The 17,203-nt window shown below is 48.4% G+C and overlaps 1 protein-coding gene across 1 annotated transcript; it reads right to left on the minus strand.

The window, feature by feature from the left end:
* Positions 1–593: 593 nt before the first annotated feature.
* On the minus strand, positions 594–7,898 carry SERPINA10 (serpin family A member 10). Its single transcript, XM_052660064.1, has 4 exons — positions 7,160–7,898; positions 5,055–5,328; positions 2,621–2,771; positions 594–785 (listed from the first exon to the last, which is right to left on the minus strand). Exons 1-4 carry the CDS (start codon positions 7,896–7,898, stop codon positions 594–596), a joined length of 1,356 nt encoding a protein of 451 aa, XP_052516024.1.
* Positions 7,899–17,203: the final 9,305 nt, after the last annotated feature.

The following is a 17,203-nucleotide window of genomic DNA, read 5'->3' on the forward strand; positions in this document are numbered from 1 at the left end:
CTTTACCACTAGCACTACCTGGGAAGCCCCATGAAAGCCTTACTGTGGCCCTTTCTCCAGTTTCCCGTTTCTTGGCTTTTATAATAAAATTAAGAGATTGAACTGGAAGATCTGTATGTAGCTCAGTTAATGGCTTCATGGAGTAGACAAAGCCACATGGCGGCAGATGCTGTGATCAGGCCTGACTACAGCTATTTTTTTCTAATTTTAGTCGCCAGGAAATTATTCTATAGTAGGTTAAATAAAACACTAATTCGCACCAGGGAGCAGTAAAGGGAGTGAAGCACATGACCCGTGGAGAATGTGTACTTGTTTTCCCAAAGACTTCATCTTGAAATAGAGTTCTGCTGAGTCCAGGTACCAAGATGGTTTCAGTTAATAACATAGGCTCTTAGAAACAGGCTTAAAATACCAGCCAGCTCATACAAACATCTCCTTAAAATAAGCTTGAATTTCATATGCAGATCCATCTAAGAATGGCTCAAATTAGCGCTTGAGAACAAGGGGGAACACCCAGTGCCAATGTCCTGTGTGGATTCAGACACCTCGGATCCAGCATCGCTGTAGCTCCAAGGACTCACGCGTGCTGTAAATCACAGGAGAGTCGGATTCACCACCCGGCCCAGAAATAGCACGGTTCTGGAGGTTTCTTCATAGATGATGAAGAGAAATGGCCGGTCCACTCTGATGATGGGAGGCATGTAATAAGCAGTGATTTCTAATAGGGTTCCTGCCATTGCCTCTGTCCCTTCTTCATCCACCTCAATCATAGCTCTTTGTAAAACCTAGGAAAGGAAATATGTGGAAGACCATTTGTGTGCTCATGGAGAATAGGATTCACTGAATCCCTGAACACTTTTTGTTATGGTCCTTACCCACGGGGCTGTGCTCTTGGGATGTATTGGTATAGAGCTCATCTGCAGAGAGGAATGGTCTGTGGTTGCCCTAGCAACTGCCTCAGAAGCCCCTCAAACACCAGGAGACACCAGGAACCCGATTGTGAAGTTCATTCTGGCCAGGGACGTGAGGATTCTGTGGCTGGCCATTTCACATACACGTGGATCAAATCAACAAATACTGAGCATGCACTTTGTGCTACTGATTTTTAAAAATATTTATTCGTTTGGCTGTACCGGGTCTTAGCTGTGGCATGCAAACCCTTAGTTCCAGCATGTGGAATCTAGTTCCCTGAGCAGGGATTGAACCCAAGCCCCCTGCATTGGGAGTGTGGAGTCTTAACCAGTGGACCACCAGGGAAGTCTCTGTGTTACTGATTTTTAAAATGAGCTGATATTCCTCCTGGAAGGTTTTCAAGCTGTCTGGAACCCCTGAGAACTTTGACCTTCTTTCTGGCAGGCAAGGGGTGGGAGGGAGGTGGGGCAGGAATGTGGTTATTCTTCTGTAGCAGTTTCCTAGAACTTGGTACCACTCTAAAGTGTCCCCTGAGCAAGCCTCTGGGTCCTTGAAGTCTTTCTGAACTCAGGTGGCCTGGATATAGGCCACCTGTCCCGTTTGTGAGGCCCTTTTGTCCAAGAACCTCATGTGATGTGCGTAATGGACCTGTATAATTATTCTAAAAGAAGATAATGAAAACTGTATTAATAATAATACTTAGACATTCTCTTAAGTTCCTGGAGTGAAAATTCCCTTCCTGGAGTAAACAAAGGGAAAATATCAATAATTTAGAATTTAAGCTCTAAAACCAAAACAAATTTCTTCAATCTTTCATGTGTTTGTAGCAGAAATGCATGTGTTGGATGCTGTAGCGGCAGAACTAGGGACAAAGAATGTAAGTTGGGGGAATTACAGGTCAAAATATATATATGAATAAAACTCAAAAACAGTTTTTGCCATTTGTGGATTGGGCTGCTTTCACTGCAAACATTAAAAAACAAAATGGAAGATTGTTTTGTAGGGATATATCAGAGGGGTTTTCACAAGAGGCAGGAAGTTAGGCAGATAACCTCTGGGGTTTTCTTCCCTCTCCAAAGCAGTGGACTTCACTGGCAGTCAAGTGGTTAAGATGACCCTTCCACTGCAGGGAGTATGGGTTCAATTCCTGGTCAGGAAACGAAGATCCCACATGCTGCAGAGTGCAGCCCCTCCATCCACCCAAATAAATGAATTAAACGGTAAGGTGGTGCAGTTTCATGGAATTCTAAGTGAATCTGTGAATCAATTCCATTTGGGGGTGAATTTCTCCTTAAGCACTGAGAAAGAAGAGGGAGCTCTACATAAATTAGTTAAACAGATGTTTTAATAAAGTAGCTCCAAATGCTTCAAACATCCAGCTTAGGCACTGTTTCAAGTCTTGGGAATTTTAATCTAGTTTTCTACTACAAGGCTTCCCTTGTGGCTCAGCTGGTAAAGAATCCGCCTAGAGTACGGGAGACCTGGGTTCCATCCCTGGGTTGGGAAGATCCCCTGGAGAAGGGAAAGGCTACTCACTCCGGTATTCTGGCCTGGAGAATTCCATGGACTGTATAGTCTATGGGGTCGCAAAGAGTTGGACACGACTGAGCGACTTTCACTTTTCTACTACAACTTGGCCTTTTATCGACATTCAGTGGAATGGAAAAATATTTGTTCTCTTGGACTCCCCTGAAAGAGCCTGACTTACCTTGGAAACTTTCAGATTTCTTTCAGTAACCGTGAGATCCCTTAGGTCAGCCCAGGGTAAGAAGATTCTTTGGACTCCCATCTGTTTAAGCAGCTCATGCATCTTATACTTCTGGTCTAACTTGAACTTTGGAAAGAAAACTTCCATTTTTCTGTGATACAAGTACATATAATGGTGAACCATAGACAAAAATCTTAGATTCTGAACACTAATAAGGTCACTTCACCTTCCTCCAAGATTATTCCTAGTAACAAGTCTCCTTCAGTTGACTGTAGCTCATTCTGCCCTTTTGTAATGGTCTGACTCAGAGAAGAGAGTTCTGACTTATCAAAGATGTATTACTTCTGCTTCAGGAAACCAGTTTTATTTCCCAGTCAATGACTCACATTCTCTTTAGGAAAAGATGTCATACTTTGTTGGCCTGATGGGCTGCCGTCTATGGCAGTTGGACACGACTGAAGTGACTTAGCAGCAGCAGCAGCAGCCATACTTTGTATCTGTTTCCCTATGTCTTAAAAACAACCCAACCAAATATCTCCTGCCATGAATCCTGCAGACTCCTGGAGGGTGGCTGTTTCCAGTCCCTATTCTGCAGACTCCTAGGATTCCAGGAGAAACTTGGGAGTCTGGGAATGGACGGAGGGGAGGGGAAAAAAGGAAATTTTCAACCCCCTATTTATTTTTAGCCAGAGAAACTCTGATCTCTCTCTCTCTGCCTATCTATCTAGCTATATTGGGTTGGCCAAAAAGCCCATTCAGGTCTTTCTATACCACCTATAAAGATGCACATTGGAGTTCTTACCCTTGTTTAGAAAGATGGATTCTGTGGCTCAAAAATAAAAGGATGTAAACTACTGACTGGTACTAAGTTAGTCTTAAAGAAGTCCCAGTGTCTTCATCTGTGAAGTACAGCCAAAATACCAATACAGATTTCAGCGTTCTTCAGAGGAGTCAATGACATAACATATGTTAAGCACCCAGAACAATGTCTGGTGTAGAGTAGAGGCCCAGTGAATATTCATTTCCTTTTGCCCCCTCAACCCTTCTTTCTTCCTCTCTTGTAGAGCTGGGCAGGGCCCATACTCAGGACATGACAGGTCTTGAAGACTGATATATAAATTGATGCACCTAAACATTTGTTGAGGGCTTACTACGTTGAAGTCCTTTGCTAGGCTCTAAGGATTTGAAGAAGAGGAATGAAGATAAAATGAACACTGGGACCTTTAGCTGAACTCCCCTCTGTGTCAGATTCTAGAGTGACGGATTCAGGAGGCATCACCTTGGCCTCCTTACTGGTGCTAACTTCCTTGTACCCTGATGGGTGGATTGATTTATTCCACAAGCATTTGTGATCCTGCCCTGTGCTCCCACCCCTGCTCTCTGTGCTCAGCCTCCTCTCCAGGTCCTCGCATCTGGTCTCATGCTTCCATTTTTGTGCTGCTGACTCCCCAGCCTGGACCTCGCCCTGCACACACCAGATCCAGCCTTTGATACCCAGCTGTTGCCATTTTGATATCCCCACCCAGCTGTCTATAGGTATTTCTGATCCAGCTCTTTCCAGCTGAACTTTTGCACATACCCCTCGGCATGTTCGTCCCACAGTCTCCCTTTTCAGTACGTGGCAAATCTTTCCAGTTGCTAAGGCCAAAATCTTCATCTTTGACTCTCCCTCTTCTCTCTCACCCACATTCCAGTCCATGGGCCAATCCTGTGACTTCCAGGTTCATAGATTCAGGACCTGCTCCTCCTCACCTCCACTGCCACTACCTGCCGAGCATCCTGATCTGGGTGCTTACGCTGACCACGTGACTGGTCCCCTTGCTCCTCCTACATGGCCCCAGTGTCTTTTCTTAACAAGCACAGACCATGTTGCCCCTCAGCCTGACTCCAGTGGCTTCTCATCTCTTTTGAAAAAGCCCATGTGTTTCCCAGGGCCTGTAACGTACAGTCCTGGGTGACGGCTGCTGGTTCCCCTGCGACCTCATCTCCAAACTGCTGCAGCCTCACCAGCCACCTCATTGTGCCTCAAACCCACCAAGCACACTCCTAACCCAGAACTTTCACACTTTTGCCTGTAACTCTTCTCTCTCCCAGGGCACCCTGACAGCCCTCCTTCATCTTAAGTGTTTGCTTACATCTATCTTCTTGGCCTGGCCTTCCCTGCTGCCCACCTACACCTCACTAGAACGTGAGCTCCATGAGGAGGGCTAGCATCGTGGACGCATCACAATGCCTGACAAGTGGAAGAGCCTTGATAAGGACTGGCCGAGTGAACAAGGAGCCACGCAGTATGATAGACAGTGACAGAGTGGAAAACAGGACAAAGGCAGCCCCTGCCACCAGGGAGCCCACCGTGGGGCAGGACAGGCACAGAATGAAATTGGGAGTGCCCACAGGGAAGGAGAGGCTGAGCTGGGCAGCAGGAGAGCCGTACCTGGTTTTCATGTTCCTGAGCCACGTGTCCACCAGGTCTGTGGTCAAGTAGTCTTCAAGGGTGAGATGGTCGCCTATCCTCCCCATGAGGACCACCAGCATGGAGGCATTTCCTTGGTAGGGCAGCTTGAGGACATGGCAACCAAAATTCTTATCAAAAGTGGAGGCAAACTTGCCTGACCTGTACATCATGGGCACCTTGACCACCTTGTACTTGTCCAGGTAGAAAGTGTCCATTTCGGTAAGAGCAGGGTCAAAAGGGATCAGCCATTTCCCTGAACAGGTAAGAAAGGAACTCATTGTGGAAACGATCCTCCCCTAAAGCATCCTTCCTGCCAAAGTAATAAAGGGCCAGTGTTCCGTCCCCCTTTCTGCCCAACTAGGACAGGTATCCTTATTGGATTTGTTTTGACCACAGCTCAGGCAGTCAGGAGGAAGGCATGGCAACCCACTCCAATATTCTTGTCTGGAGAATCCCCACGGACAGAAGGGCCTGGGGGCCTATAGCCCATGTGGTCTCACAAAGTTAGACATGAGTAAAGTGGCTTAAGCATGCCTGGATGCAGGCAGCCGGAATACATTTCCTGAAGATCAGCCTTTCCCAGGCTTCTTTCCAAACTGGCAAAAAATGAACCCAGGGACCTCCCTTGTCCTATGGTTCAGAATCCGCCTTCCAATGCAGGGGACATAGGTCTGATCCCTGGACCAATGCAGGGGACACAGGAAGATCCCACATGCTGTGGGGCAACTAAGCCCGAGTGCCACAACTATGGAGCGTGACAAAACAGAGACCTAACACAGCCAAAAATAAAGTGGTGAAAGTCGCTCAGTCGTGTCTGACTCTGCGACCCCATGGACTAAACAGTCCATGGAATTCTCCAGGCCAGAATACTAGAGTGGGTAGCCTTTCCCTCCTCCAGGGGATCTTCCCAATCCAGGACTGAATCCAGGTCTTCCGCATTGCAGGCGGATTCTTTACCAACTGAGCCACAAGAGAAGCCTGTTACACACACACACACACATACACACACACACACATACACACACACACACATACACACACACACACACACACACGAATCTACCCAAAGTCCTGCTGGAATCACGCACTGAAGCAAGGAGATGTCTCCTAACCACCTGTGGCTCCCTCACGTTCTGGACAAAACACAGGGTGAGCAAAAGTCACTCATTCCAGATGGTGCCCAAAGGACCCACTTCTGTCTACACTCACTTCCTTGTGGTGGGTTAGCTCCAACCTGGAGAAGACTTTGGGCCTGGCCACAGGCCTGTGTGCAGGAAGGGCTCTCTGACCACTCCTTTGGTGCATATAATGTGCAAACAGAGGCCACTGGGGCAGAAATGATGACATTGCCACCCATCCTGTGCTCAGTGAGGCTCAGGGGAGGGGCGCCTTGTCGACAAGCAGCCACACAACCCAGAGGAGGCCGCCTGCATGCAGGCACACAGCTCTACACACAGACATCTGTCCTCCTCCCGGACATTGCAAGCCCCCTGGTGTCACCTTCCTGCTACAACGGTGGCCATGCAAAGCCAGTGCTCCCCGAGAAAGGCAGGATGGAAAGGACCTGGGATGAACCCCTCATCTGAGGTCAGCTTCTGCCGTTTACCCTGTGACCTTGATCTAGCCAACTTCTCTGAGCCTCACTTCTCTATAGGAGGTGGGAGAGTCTGCATTTTCTATACTGAGAATCCAAGGATAAGGGATTTTGTCACTTGCCCCAGGTCACAGAAGTAGAGGGTGAAGGAGCAAAGATGCAACCTTAAATATCTCAGATGATCAGAAACCCAGAAGGTTCCCCAGGTCAGAATGTCAGAGGAGAGCTGTGTAGATATGCTTAGAAAACTAGCAGTAAGCCCTGCAGGCACGTAGGGGCCCCAGGGCAGGGGTATCAAATGGACACGTTGTCTGGCGCTGTGCCCGGTACATCCTACCTGTTCAATGCATGTTTCAATCTGTTTGTGAAACCTGAGAACAACATGTTCCTAGAAAATCCCTTGGCATCAACCGGACACAGGCCCAGCAGGAAAGGAAGAGACAGGCGAAGAGACCCACGGCTCTGGAAGAGCAGAATGTTATCCATGTACCTTTGAACAAGATGTAATCCACGAGAATTAATCTGGTGTCAGGATTAATCTCATCAAAGAGTTTGGGAAGTTTCCCCTGTGTCTCTTGGCTCATGTAATGATTCATGAGCCTTTTGGCCTGGGAAGCGTTGCGAAAATTCACAGTCACACACTCCATATCGAAATACCTCTTGGAGAGATTGAGGAAGGTCTCTCTGATGTCAAAGTCCTCGTGGATGAAGGCGAAACTCCCCTGGGCCAGGCCCAGCTCTGGGTTATGGGAGAGGCTCTCTCGTAGCCTCTTGAAGAGAGCAGGCAGGCGCGGTGTTTGGGTCTGGTTCACCGCGGGCTGGGTCTGGTTCCAGGCCTGCAAGAGGAGTCCCTCCAGCTGGGCTCTGCTGTGCCCCCCGGCCCCCAGAGTCAGTGCAGCCATGGCCCAGGCCAGGCTGAGCGGGGAGAAAACCACGTTGCCATCATGCTTCAGGGAGATCTTACGTAGCAGGCTGAACCCCAAGTTGGAGGCCTCCCTGGAGAACTGCTGCCCCTTGGCTGACAGCCAGGGGGAGTCTTCCTCCCCCTCCTCTTCCTCTGGAGCCCATGGTCTCTCACTGGTCTGGCTGGTCTTGTTTTGGTCCCTGGGGGTCAGCAGAGTCTCCAGCCCTTCCTGGGCCTCTGGCGAGTGGAAAGCAAGGGTGGAACCAGGCACCAGCCACGCCTGGGCCAGGAGGCAGGCCAGCGGGAGGCTCAGCACCACCCGCATTGGGGCAGCGTGGAGGCCCAGTCAGCAGCAAGGCTTCCTTGGGAGAAAAGAAGGCAGAGATTGTCCTTAATGTCTGATGCCCACCTCCTCCCTGGGTCCTGGTACAGCTCCTCCGGTGACCCTCCTTCTTTCCTGGGGGTCGGGGCTTATGCCCCCGTGGCAGGGCTGGGGAGACCCTGAGCAATTAGGGTCAGATTTGTTACCTGAGTCGGTGGGAGGGGAGATATCTTATTTCATGGAGAGAAACCTCCTCCCGTTTCCATCAGGGATCAGGCCCTCGGGCAGCTCCTGGTCTGCCCCAGCTGTCCTCACCCATCCCAGTTCCTCCCAGGGGAATGGCAGGCAGCCAAGAAGGGAAGGGATGAGAGGGAATGCGGTGTGGGTCCTCGGCCTCACTGGGTGCTGGTCACAGCAGTGCCGGGAGTTGGGAGGTCTTCCCAGAGCTTTCCCTGTCTGCTTGCTTCATTCGCTGCCCTGGATCGCTGGGCAATAGGGCAGCCTGTTCAGGCTGGGCTGTGCGGACTTGGACCTTGGCCTTTGGCTGGGGACTTAGAGGGTCTGGGTGGCCATGGGGCAAGGATGAATGCTGAGTTTGCCTGATTCTGCAATAGACCCCCCTGCCTCCCCTACAGCGCTCGGCCCAGCCCTGGGGCCCAGTCACAGAGCTCCTCTCAGGACTTCCTGCCTTCACTCTCTCCAGAGCCCCCAAGGATAGGAACGGATGATGAGCCAATTCAAACCACTCAGGCCCGGGCTAAACTTCGCTTGGACCGTCTCACCTAACCCTCAACCTGTGAAGTGTGTCCTCTCGCCCACTCCGAGGCTGCCTGTTCTAGCGGAGCCAGGCCTCCAGCTTGGGCAGTGGGTCTCCATACACCACACTCCCCACCACTGCCCCCTCTCTGGCCTCCCTCTCATCCTTGGGCCCAGAGCCTAGCTCCCGATCACCTGGAGTTTCCATCTGAATAAACCCCCATGGGCACACGGGGCTCCTAGCGTTGACACCACCAGAGGCTGGCTGGGAAGGTCACTGAGATGCACCCTCGCTCTCTTCCGAACCCACTGCCCCAGGAGGGCTTGGGTGGGGCAGGACCACTCAGCGCAGAGCACACAGGGCAAGGGAGGCCACAGGCCTCACAGAGTTTCTATCAGCAGAGACCTTCACTCAGCCAGGCCACCTGAAGCAAAATGTGCTGGTGGGGTGAGGTTCCCCGGCCTCTTGTGGATGCAGAGGTCTGTGTCCTCGCTGGGCCGGCTACAAGATGACCCTTGGCTCTGAGACTTAGCACATTGCTTTTGGCTTTTGCTAAACAGTGTCATAGGATCCAGGGCCTCGTTCTTTCCATTGCTTGAGTGGCATGACCTTACTCAGCGAAATACTCCTCTGTTTTCTGTGAGCATTTAGGAAGCTTTGCCCAATTCTAAATGGCAAGCCTGCACTCTAAAGGTAACTCCAGCATTAAATGTGCTGGGTAAAGACCTGCTGGAGTGTACCAAATGTACCCAGGTTCATGCCTTCGTTATATCACAGGCTTTAGCACCCCTTTGTAAATTAATCCCACAGTGATACTCTCAAATTCAGAGTCACTTCTGTCTGTAATGGTTTCCACAGACTGGTGCTAGTAGTAAAGAATCTGCCTGCCAATGTAGAAGATGCTGGTTTGATCCCTGGGTTGTGAAGATCCCCGTGAAGAAGGAGATGGCAGGGTGGGTTCTCACACATTCCCACTCATCTCAGTATTCATGATCAGCAGGAAGAAGATTTCCACATACCTTAGTAACAGCAAACTGCCCACCACTTGGTTCCAACAAGAAATTGCCATAACTCTGAACTCTCATTCCCCTCCAATGAGCTTTTGTTCAAAGCAACCCTCCCCAGCTTCCTCCCAGAACCTAAGAAAAGCCAGCCTGCCTTTGTCTCTTTGAGAATTGTCTATGGTTTGCCAGTTTGTCCCAAATTGCAAGTCCTCTTCTATTCCTGAACCTGTTCATCTTCACTTCATTGTAATTGCCATTAATTTTGTTTAAGGGGCTTCCCGGGTGGCTCAGATGGTAAAGAATCTGCCTGCAATGTGGGAGACCCAGGTTCAATCCCTGGGTCAGGAAGATCCCCTGGAGAAGAAAATGGCTACTCACTCCAGTATTCTTGCCTGGAGAATCCCATGAATAGAGGAGCCTGGCAGGCTACAGTCCATGGGGTTGCAAAGAGTCAGATACAACTGAGTGACTAACACTTTCACTTTCTAAGGGGCTTCCCAGGTGGCTCAGTGGTAAAGAATCCGCCTCCCAATACAGGAGACACGGGTTCAATCCCTGCTCTGGGAAGATCCCATATGCCACGGAGCAAAGCCCATGAGCCACAGCTACTGAGCCCACGTACCACAACTACTGAAGCCTGCCCGTCTGGAGCCCGTACCCCGCATGAGAAGCCACTGCCATGAGACATCCATGGACTGCAAACTCGAGAGTAGCCCCTGGTTGCCACAACTAGACAAAAATCCGTGCAGCAATGAAGACCCAGCACAGCCAAAAATAAATAAATAAAAAAATTAAAAGACATTTTTTTAAGGATGACACAGAGATGCAGCACTCTAGAACCTGAGTAGTAATAAACCCACCACTCATGCACCACTTCTCAGCCCTGAATGTACCTGGAGCTGCAAACCCACCCCCAAATCTGGAAGCAGCAGGAACTCACTTGCTCGGGCAGACAGGTCCCTGAGAAGAAGGCCAGGGAGCTATGTGGGGCTTGCACGGAGTGTTGTGGGCATGACATCTCAAGCCTTCAAAGCCTCTTCCACTGGCCTCCTCTCTGCGGAGGAAGCCTCCTGTGTCTACAACAAGCCTCTTACCATCCCCACCTCCTTGCCCACCCCATCCAGTCCAGGAATGAGGGCTCAGCGCTGCCCAGGTTGCCACCCTCTCCCCTGAGAACCCACCCAGAGAGGACAGGTCTTCTCTCCCTATTCCTCATTAGGCAGACACTGTGAAGCCTCCCTTTGATCCACTGTTCTTACCAGTGAGTGGCCACCTGGTGCCTGGGAAGGTCCTTCATTCAGGGCAAAGACAGAAGGTTAGGGCTTGTAGCTGAAAGGCTGCAGTAAATATTTGCTATTCCAAAGTGTGACCCCCCCTGCCCTCAGGGGGCTGTTACTGATTAACATCCTGCTTGGAGACGGTGGTGTTTCTGGGAAAGCCAAGATGGAGAGAGAAGCTTCTCATAATCCCCTGTAATCCTGCACTCCTGACCCTTGGACAATTCCTCCATGAGAGCTTCTGCTTCTCAACCCAGGCAGCACCCTAGTGAGATCCAGCTCCTCGTGGGACATAGTTGCTGCAGGTGCTGAACGCCTCGCAGGAAGGAAGGGCTGGATCCCATGGAGGCCTCCCGGGTCCCCAACTCAAAGCTGGGCTCCATGTGAGGAGGGAAGGCAGAAATGAATAAGGCCTGCTCCCAGCACCTCCCAGGGAACTTTTCAGTCCACTGGGAGAGCTGTCGCTGTTTAGTTGCTAAGTCGTGTCCAACTCTTTGTGACCCCATGGATTGTAGCCCACCAGCCTCCTCCGTCCATGGGGATTCTCCAGGCAAGAATACTGGAATGGGTTACCATTTCCTTCTCCAAGGGACCTTCCCCACCCAGGGACTGAACCCACGTCTGTTCCATATCCTGCATTGGCAGGCAGATTCTTTACCACTGTGCCACCTGAGAAGCCCCCCGCGCCCTCCCCGCCCCCCGCAGTGGGAGAGACAGACCCTTTAATCACCACCAGCCATAAAGAGCCTATTTCAAGGTTAACTCTCTGCTTCACCAGGTCAACGGACTTCTAAGACTAAAATCCTCAAACTGTTAGACTGTTGGACTGTTAGACTCTTTTTGATAATATAAATATTTTATGTGCCCTTTACTACTCTGAAGTGAAATTTGTAGTTAATAGAATCTACCCACAAAATTTAAAAAATAATAATAATGCATTATAATATGGAGGGGAAAAGGAAACTGTGAGAAGATAACGTTTCTTTAAGTATGCCCTGCCGTGACTGCACTAGAAGCGGCAGTGATACTGTCAGATGTGGGACCAGGTGGGAGCGCTCTCTGCTGCACACCTGTCGTATTTGCCCTTCCACACCGCAGCCACGGTCACTACCAGCAATGTGGCTTTCTGCAATGGTGAGTCACGTTCAGTTCCTCCAAAACAACATACAAATCTTACTCTGATTTATTTTCATAGGAAATTCCTTGGGAAATAAAAATTGGTGGTGGGGGGGGGGGATGGTGTTTTTAGCTGAGCTAAAATACCTGTGGCCCTGTGAGAGTCTGGGCTCAGATCATTTATTAGTGGGTTTTCAAATGTTCCATCCACGTGGACTTGCAGCGGGACATTGCAGTCACATGACACCGCTTCATTGTGGGGGATAGGCCTGTGTGTTTCCATTGTATCTGGCATGTCTGGCCCGCACTCATGGAAACCCAATAACGCTGCTCCAAATGGTTGTGGAAATCAGAAGTGCCCCCAGCAAGTTTCCAGAGTGTTCCTCTGGGGAAATACTTGCTCTGTTGAGAATGGCTGCCTGAAGAGGCCAAAGTGAAGGGTGCAGGCAGATGAGGCTGCGCCAGGGTTCTAGGCTCAGCACAGGAGCCAGCCTCTCCTTCCGGCCCCTGGAGTTCTGCAGCTGAGGGGCGGCTGGCAACCAGGAGGCAAGGTCTGCTTCCTGCTGAGGGTGACGGGCTTCTGCTTGGGGCAAATGCCTGGGAGGAACTAGTGAGCATGGAGGGTGTGGAGCACAGCGCTCACAGGGGATTCAGAGGTGCCGTAAAAGTCATCATGGGGCATTTGACCATTTGGGAGTCTTAAAACTTCTGCAGGAATTTCAGAAACGGATCTTTATAAGGAAGGCAGCAGAATGTATTGGAAAGAGTGTAAAGGCCTCTGTCAGACTCCCTCGGCTTGAATCTCAAGTCTTCCAAATTCCTGGCTGCTGGACATTAGGAATGTAACCTAACTTCTGTGAACTTGCTTTTCCTTCTCCATAAAGTAGCTAAAACTGTGCCCCTGACCCATGAATATCTCAGCAGCACCCAGGAACTAGGAAGTCTATGGGCAACATTGCTTCTAAGGTGGTGGGTCCCAACCCCCAGGAAGGGTGGCCCGGAAGTTCTCCACCTTCAGCAAAGATGAGTCCTGCACTGCTCCCAGCAGGTCAAGGTCAACACTTGTCCCAGTAACTGTGAGCTCTTTCACCAGCTGTGTGGCCCTGAACAAGCTCCTTAGCCTCTTCTTGCCTCGGTTTCCTGATCTGTAAAGTGTGACTCCCAGGGCTGAGCTGTTAGGACTGCGGTGAGGCTTAAATAAAGCAGTGCCTGTAAAGAGCTTGCTGCCTGGTAGGAAGAGCTGATGAATGATATTTGTGGTATAATTTCAGAGCCAGAATGAACTTCAGCGGCAAGCCCAGACCCTGGATTTGGACTTGACAGAGGAGAAGATGCTGGGGGGGAAAAAGGTCAATGTTAGTCGCTCAGTGGTGTCTGACTCTTTGTGACCCCCATGGACTGTAGCCCGCCAGGCTCCTCAATCTATAGGATTCTGCAGGCAAGAATACTGGAGTGGGTAGCCATTCCCTTCTCCACCCAGGGATCACGCCTGGGTCTCCTGCATTGCAGATAGATTCTTTACCCTCTGGTAGAGACACCAGGGAAGCCAGAAAATGCACACCCTTACTCCTTAAGGCCCTTCCTGCCTGTGGTGGTACCGGAATACAGCCAGGCCACCTGATTTCCCATCTGCATTTCATTCACCAGCTTCTGCAGAGAGAGACTGGGAAACATCTGATGGGAAGGTGTGTGGTGATCAGAATCAACTCAGAGGAGAAAGTACAGTCATTCCGGGAACAGCTCAGTAGGCAGGCAGCATAGTGCTTCCGGGAGCCACTCTGGAGGGTGAGATCCAGGGGCTTCTAAAGCAAATCTGTCCTAGGGCCCAAAGGGCTGAATGTCTGAAAAACAACCAGAGCCAGGTATTGCCAGAATCAGGCTTCAGGAACCAGTGAATCACAGTTAGTCCGCTCAGTGTGGATCAGATCAAGAGGAAAGCTTGGGCGAGTGTGGGGCACAGAGATAGAAAACAAAAAGCTTCCGAAATCCTTGCGACACACAGATGTGTGGGGCAAATGGTTCACTGTTTGCAAAGCAGCCTCTCTTTCCCTCCCCACTGGCCTTCTGTCTCCCTGCATCTGCTCCAGGCTGCCTCCACCCTGCCTCCCCCGGCTCCAGTGACACCTAACAAGATGGCAGATTCATCCTCTGTCCCCAGTGCTAGAAAGCTGATGGTCAGGCAAGTGTGCTACTGTGATCAGCAAGGTGGGTTTAACTTCCGGGTAATTAGGGGCTTGCCTGGATAGCACCTGCATCTGCCTAGCATGACAGGTTAACTAACCTAGCTTTCTTTCCTTGAGATGGGCTTTCTCTTTGGTTCAGGGAAAAGGACATCAGAGTCAGAGGGACATGGTAGTAAGTTTTCCTTAGTATAAAGAAACAGATGATCAGAGAGGTCAATAAACTTGTTCAAGAACACAGAGCTTGAATTTGAACCCAGACCTCTGGATTCCAACGCAGCTAACCAGTACAGCCACCTAGTGTGACAACAGGTTTCACTGAGATGGTCCTTCTACCTGGGAGATCACGTCCTTTCCCTTTTTGTTTTGTGCTGGGGTTCATTAGTCATTTGTTTCAGTTTTTAATTTAAAAAATTATCTTTAAATAATTTCAAACTTTAAAGTTGCAAGGATAGTTACAAACAACTTCTGTTATGCTTTACAAAGGTTCACTAATTTTAAAACATTTTCCACATGTTTTACCATCTCTTCTTTTTATACATAGTAGCTTCAGGTATCAGAGAAGGCGATGGCACCCCACTCCAGTACTCTTGCCTGGAAAATCCCATGGGCGGAGGAGCCTGGTAGGCTGCAGTCCATGGCGTGGTGAGGAGTCGGACACGACTGAGCGATTTCACTTTCACTTTTCACTTTCCTGCATTGGAGAAGGAAATGGCACCCCACCCCAGTGTTCTTGCCTGGAGAATCCCAGGACAGGGGAGCCTGGTGGGCTGCCGCCTATGGGGTCGCACAGAGTCAGACACGACTGAAGCGACTTAGCAGCAGCAGCAGCAGCAGCTTCAGGTATTGTGACCATATTAAATTTCCTGGATTTGAGAATTTGATACTACTTACAGAAGACAATACTCTTGTTCTTGGGGTCACCTTATCATCTCCAGTGGTCCATCATAAGGCAGTGTGTGTGCACGGACATGCGTATACACGCCTTGCGCCTGCTAGTAGCTGATGAAGCGTATTGTCCAACTAGTATGTTGAAAAGCTCCTTGGACTGATTCTTCTTCTCCCCTTTAACGTAGTTATATTATCTGTTTGAAATATGTTTGAATTCACTTGTTTTCTTTTCATATGGTTTTAGGGCTTCCCTCATTTGTTCACTTAATTTTATTTTTGAATATACAGAATATTAACATTACTCTAAAAGTCTAAACCATATAAAAAGGTCGATGAAGAGAAGTTCTATTCCTTACCCCCCAATCTCTTCCACTCTGTCCTCCTCACTCCCTTGCAGGTAACCATTTAATTAGTTTCTAGGTCATCCTTTTTTTACAAGGACCCACTGGCATTCACACTAGCAACATATGAAAATGATTGTTTCCGTACAACTGGTAGAGTGTCCTGAAAAGCTCTCACATTTTTCCAATCTGATGAATAGGAAATGGTATCTCAATGTAGTGTTAATTTGCATTTTTCTTATAATGAGGTTGAACATATTTTCATATGTTGAAACACCTCATAATAGGGATATTAGCTCTTTATCAGTGACATTTCTTGCAAGTATCTTCTCTCAGATTTTCAATTCTATTGACTTTGCTTATGAATTTTTGACTAAGCAATTAAAAATATTTTATATGGTCAAATTTCTCAGTCCTTTGAAAAATTTCATATAGACTTTGAGTCATGGTAGGGAAACCTTTTTCTCTACCTAAATTACAGAGAAATTTACCTGTGTTTTCTTCTAGTACTTATACAGTTTTTTCTTATTTTTCATTTAGGTCTCTGATTCTTAGTTTATTCTTATGTGTGAAGAGTGAGTCTAATTGTATCTTTTTCATTTTTCAAATGGCTATTCAGTTGTCCCAATACTATTTACTTAAAAGTCTTTATCAAATATTAAATTTCCATTTGTATTGCTAGACTTTCTAACCTATTTCATTGGTCTGCCTATCTATTCATATTCCAGTGCCATAGATTTAGTTACAGTGTCTGTGCGGTTTGAGTTGACATCTGGTTGGGCCGGTCCCCTATCCTCCACCCCCTGCCCCCACATCTTTTCTCTTTCTGTGTTTTCCTGGCTACTCTTGAAGGTTTATTCTTCTGTATGGACTTTGGCATCATTTTGTCTACCTCCAGAAAAACATTTGCTAGTATTTGTATTGGGATACAATTCAGTTGATAACTCAGGGAAAACTGACATCTAGATGAGGTTGGACATCTTATTCAATAAAGAATATCTTTGCATTCGTTCAAGTCTAATTTTGTGTTTTACGGAATATTTTATAATTTTCTCTATATCAATTCTGCACATTTCTGGTTTATTTCTAAGTGCTATATCTTTTTGATTGTTTTTGGATTTTCTCTTCCATTATCTGTTTTAATTGGTTGTTGTTTGTGTATATGAAGGCATTGCTTTTGCATGTTAACTCTGTATTCTGGTATCTTGCTGAAATCTTTTATTGAGTTCGTTTTACCATTGATTTGCTTAGGTTATGCAAGTACATTACATGTCATCTGCAAACAGAAAGAGTTTACACTTCTATGTCTCTGCTCCCTCTTGTCTAATTGCATAGTCTAACACCCCCAATGTGAAATGGTAATGAATAGAACAAGTAGCCTTGTCTTACTCTTGATCTTAGTGGGAATGCATTTAGTGTTTTCTTATTAAGATGCTGACTTTACACATAAATATGGAATCTAGAAAAATAGTATAGATAAACCTATTTGCAGGGCAGGAATTGAGACACAGGCATAGAGGACAGACATGTGGGCACAGAGCTGGGGGAAGTGGAGAGTGGGATGAATTGAGAGTAGACTGACGAACATGCACTACCATGTGAGAAACAGATAGTGGGAAGCTGCCAAATAGCACAAGGAGCTCAGCTCGGTGCTCTGTGATGACCTAGAGGTGGGATGGGGGGCGGTGGGGGTGGGTGGGAGGTTCAAGAGAAAGGGGATATATGTATGCATATGGTTGATC

Source organism: Budorcas taxicolor, chromosome 21, assembly GCF_023091745.1.
Source record: "Budorcas taxicolor isolate Tak-1 chromosome 21, Takin1.1, whole genome shotgun sequence".
NCBI lineage: Eukaryota > Metazoa > Chordata > Mammalia > Artiodactyla > Bovidae > Budorcas > Budorcas taxicolor.

Bases quoted from the DNA above. Each gene is read 5' to 3' on its own strand.
- SERPINA10 (XM_052660064.1), bottom strand. From the start codon at position 7,898: ATGCGGGTGGTGCTGAGCCTCCCGCTGGCCTGCCTCCTGGCCCAGGCG. The intron at 2,772-5,054 runs GTACGGCTCTCC...CTTGTATCACAG, and splicing joins CTCAGGAACATGAAAACCAG to AAAAATGGAAGTTTTCTTTC. The intron at 786-2,620 runs GTAAGTCAGGCT...TTCCTTTCCTAG, and splicing joins GAAATCTGAAAGTTTCCAAG to GTTTTACAAAGAGCTATGAT.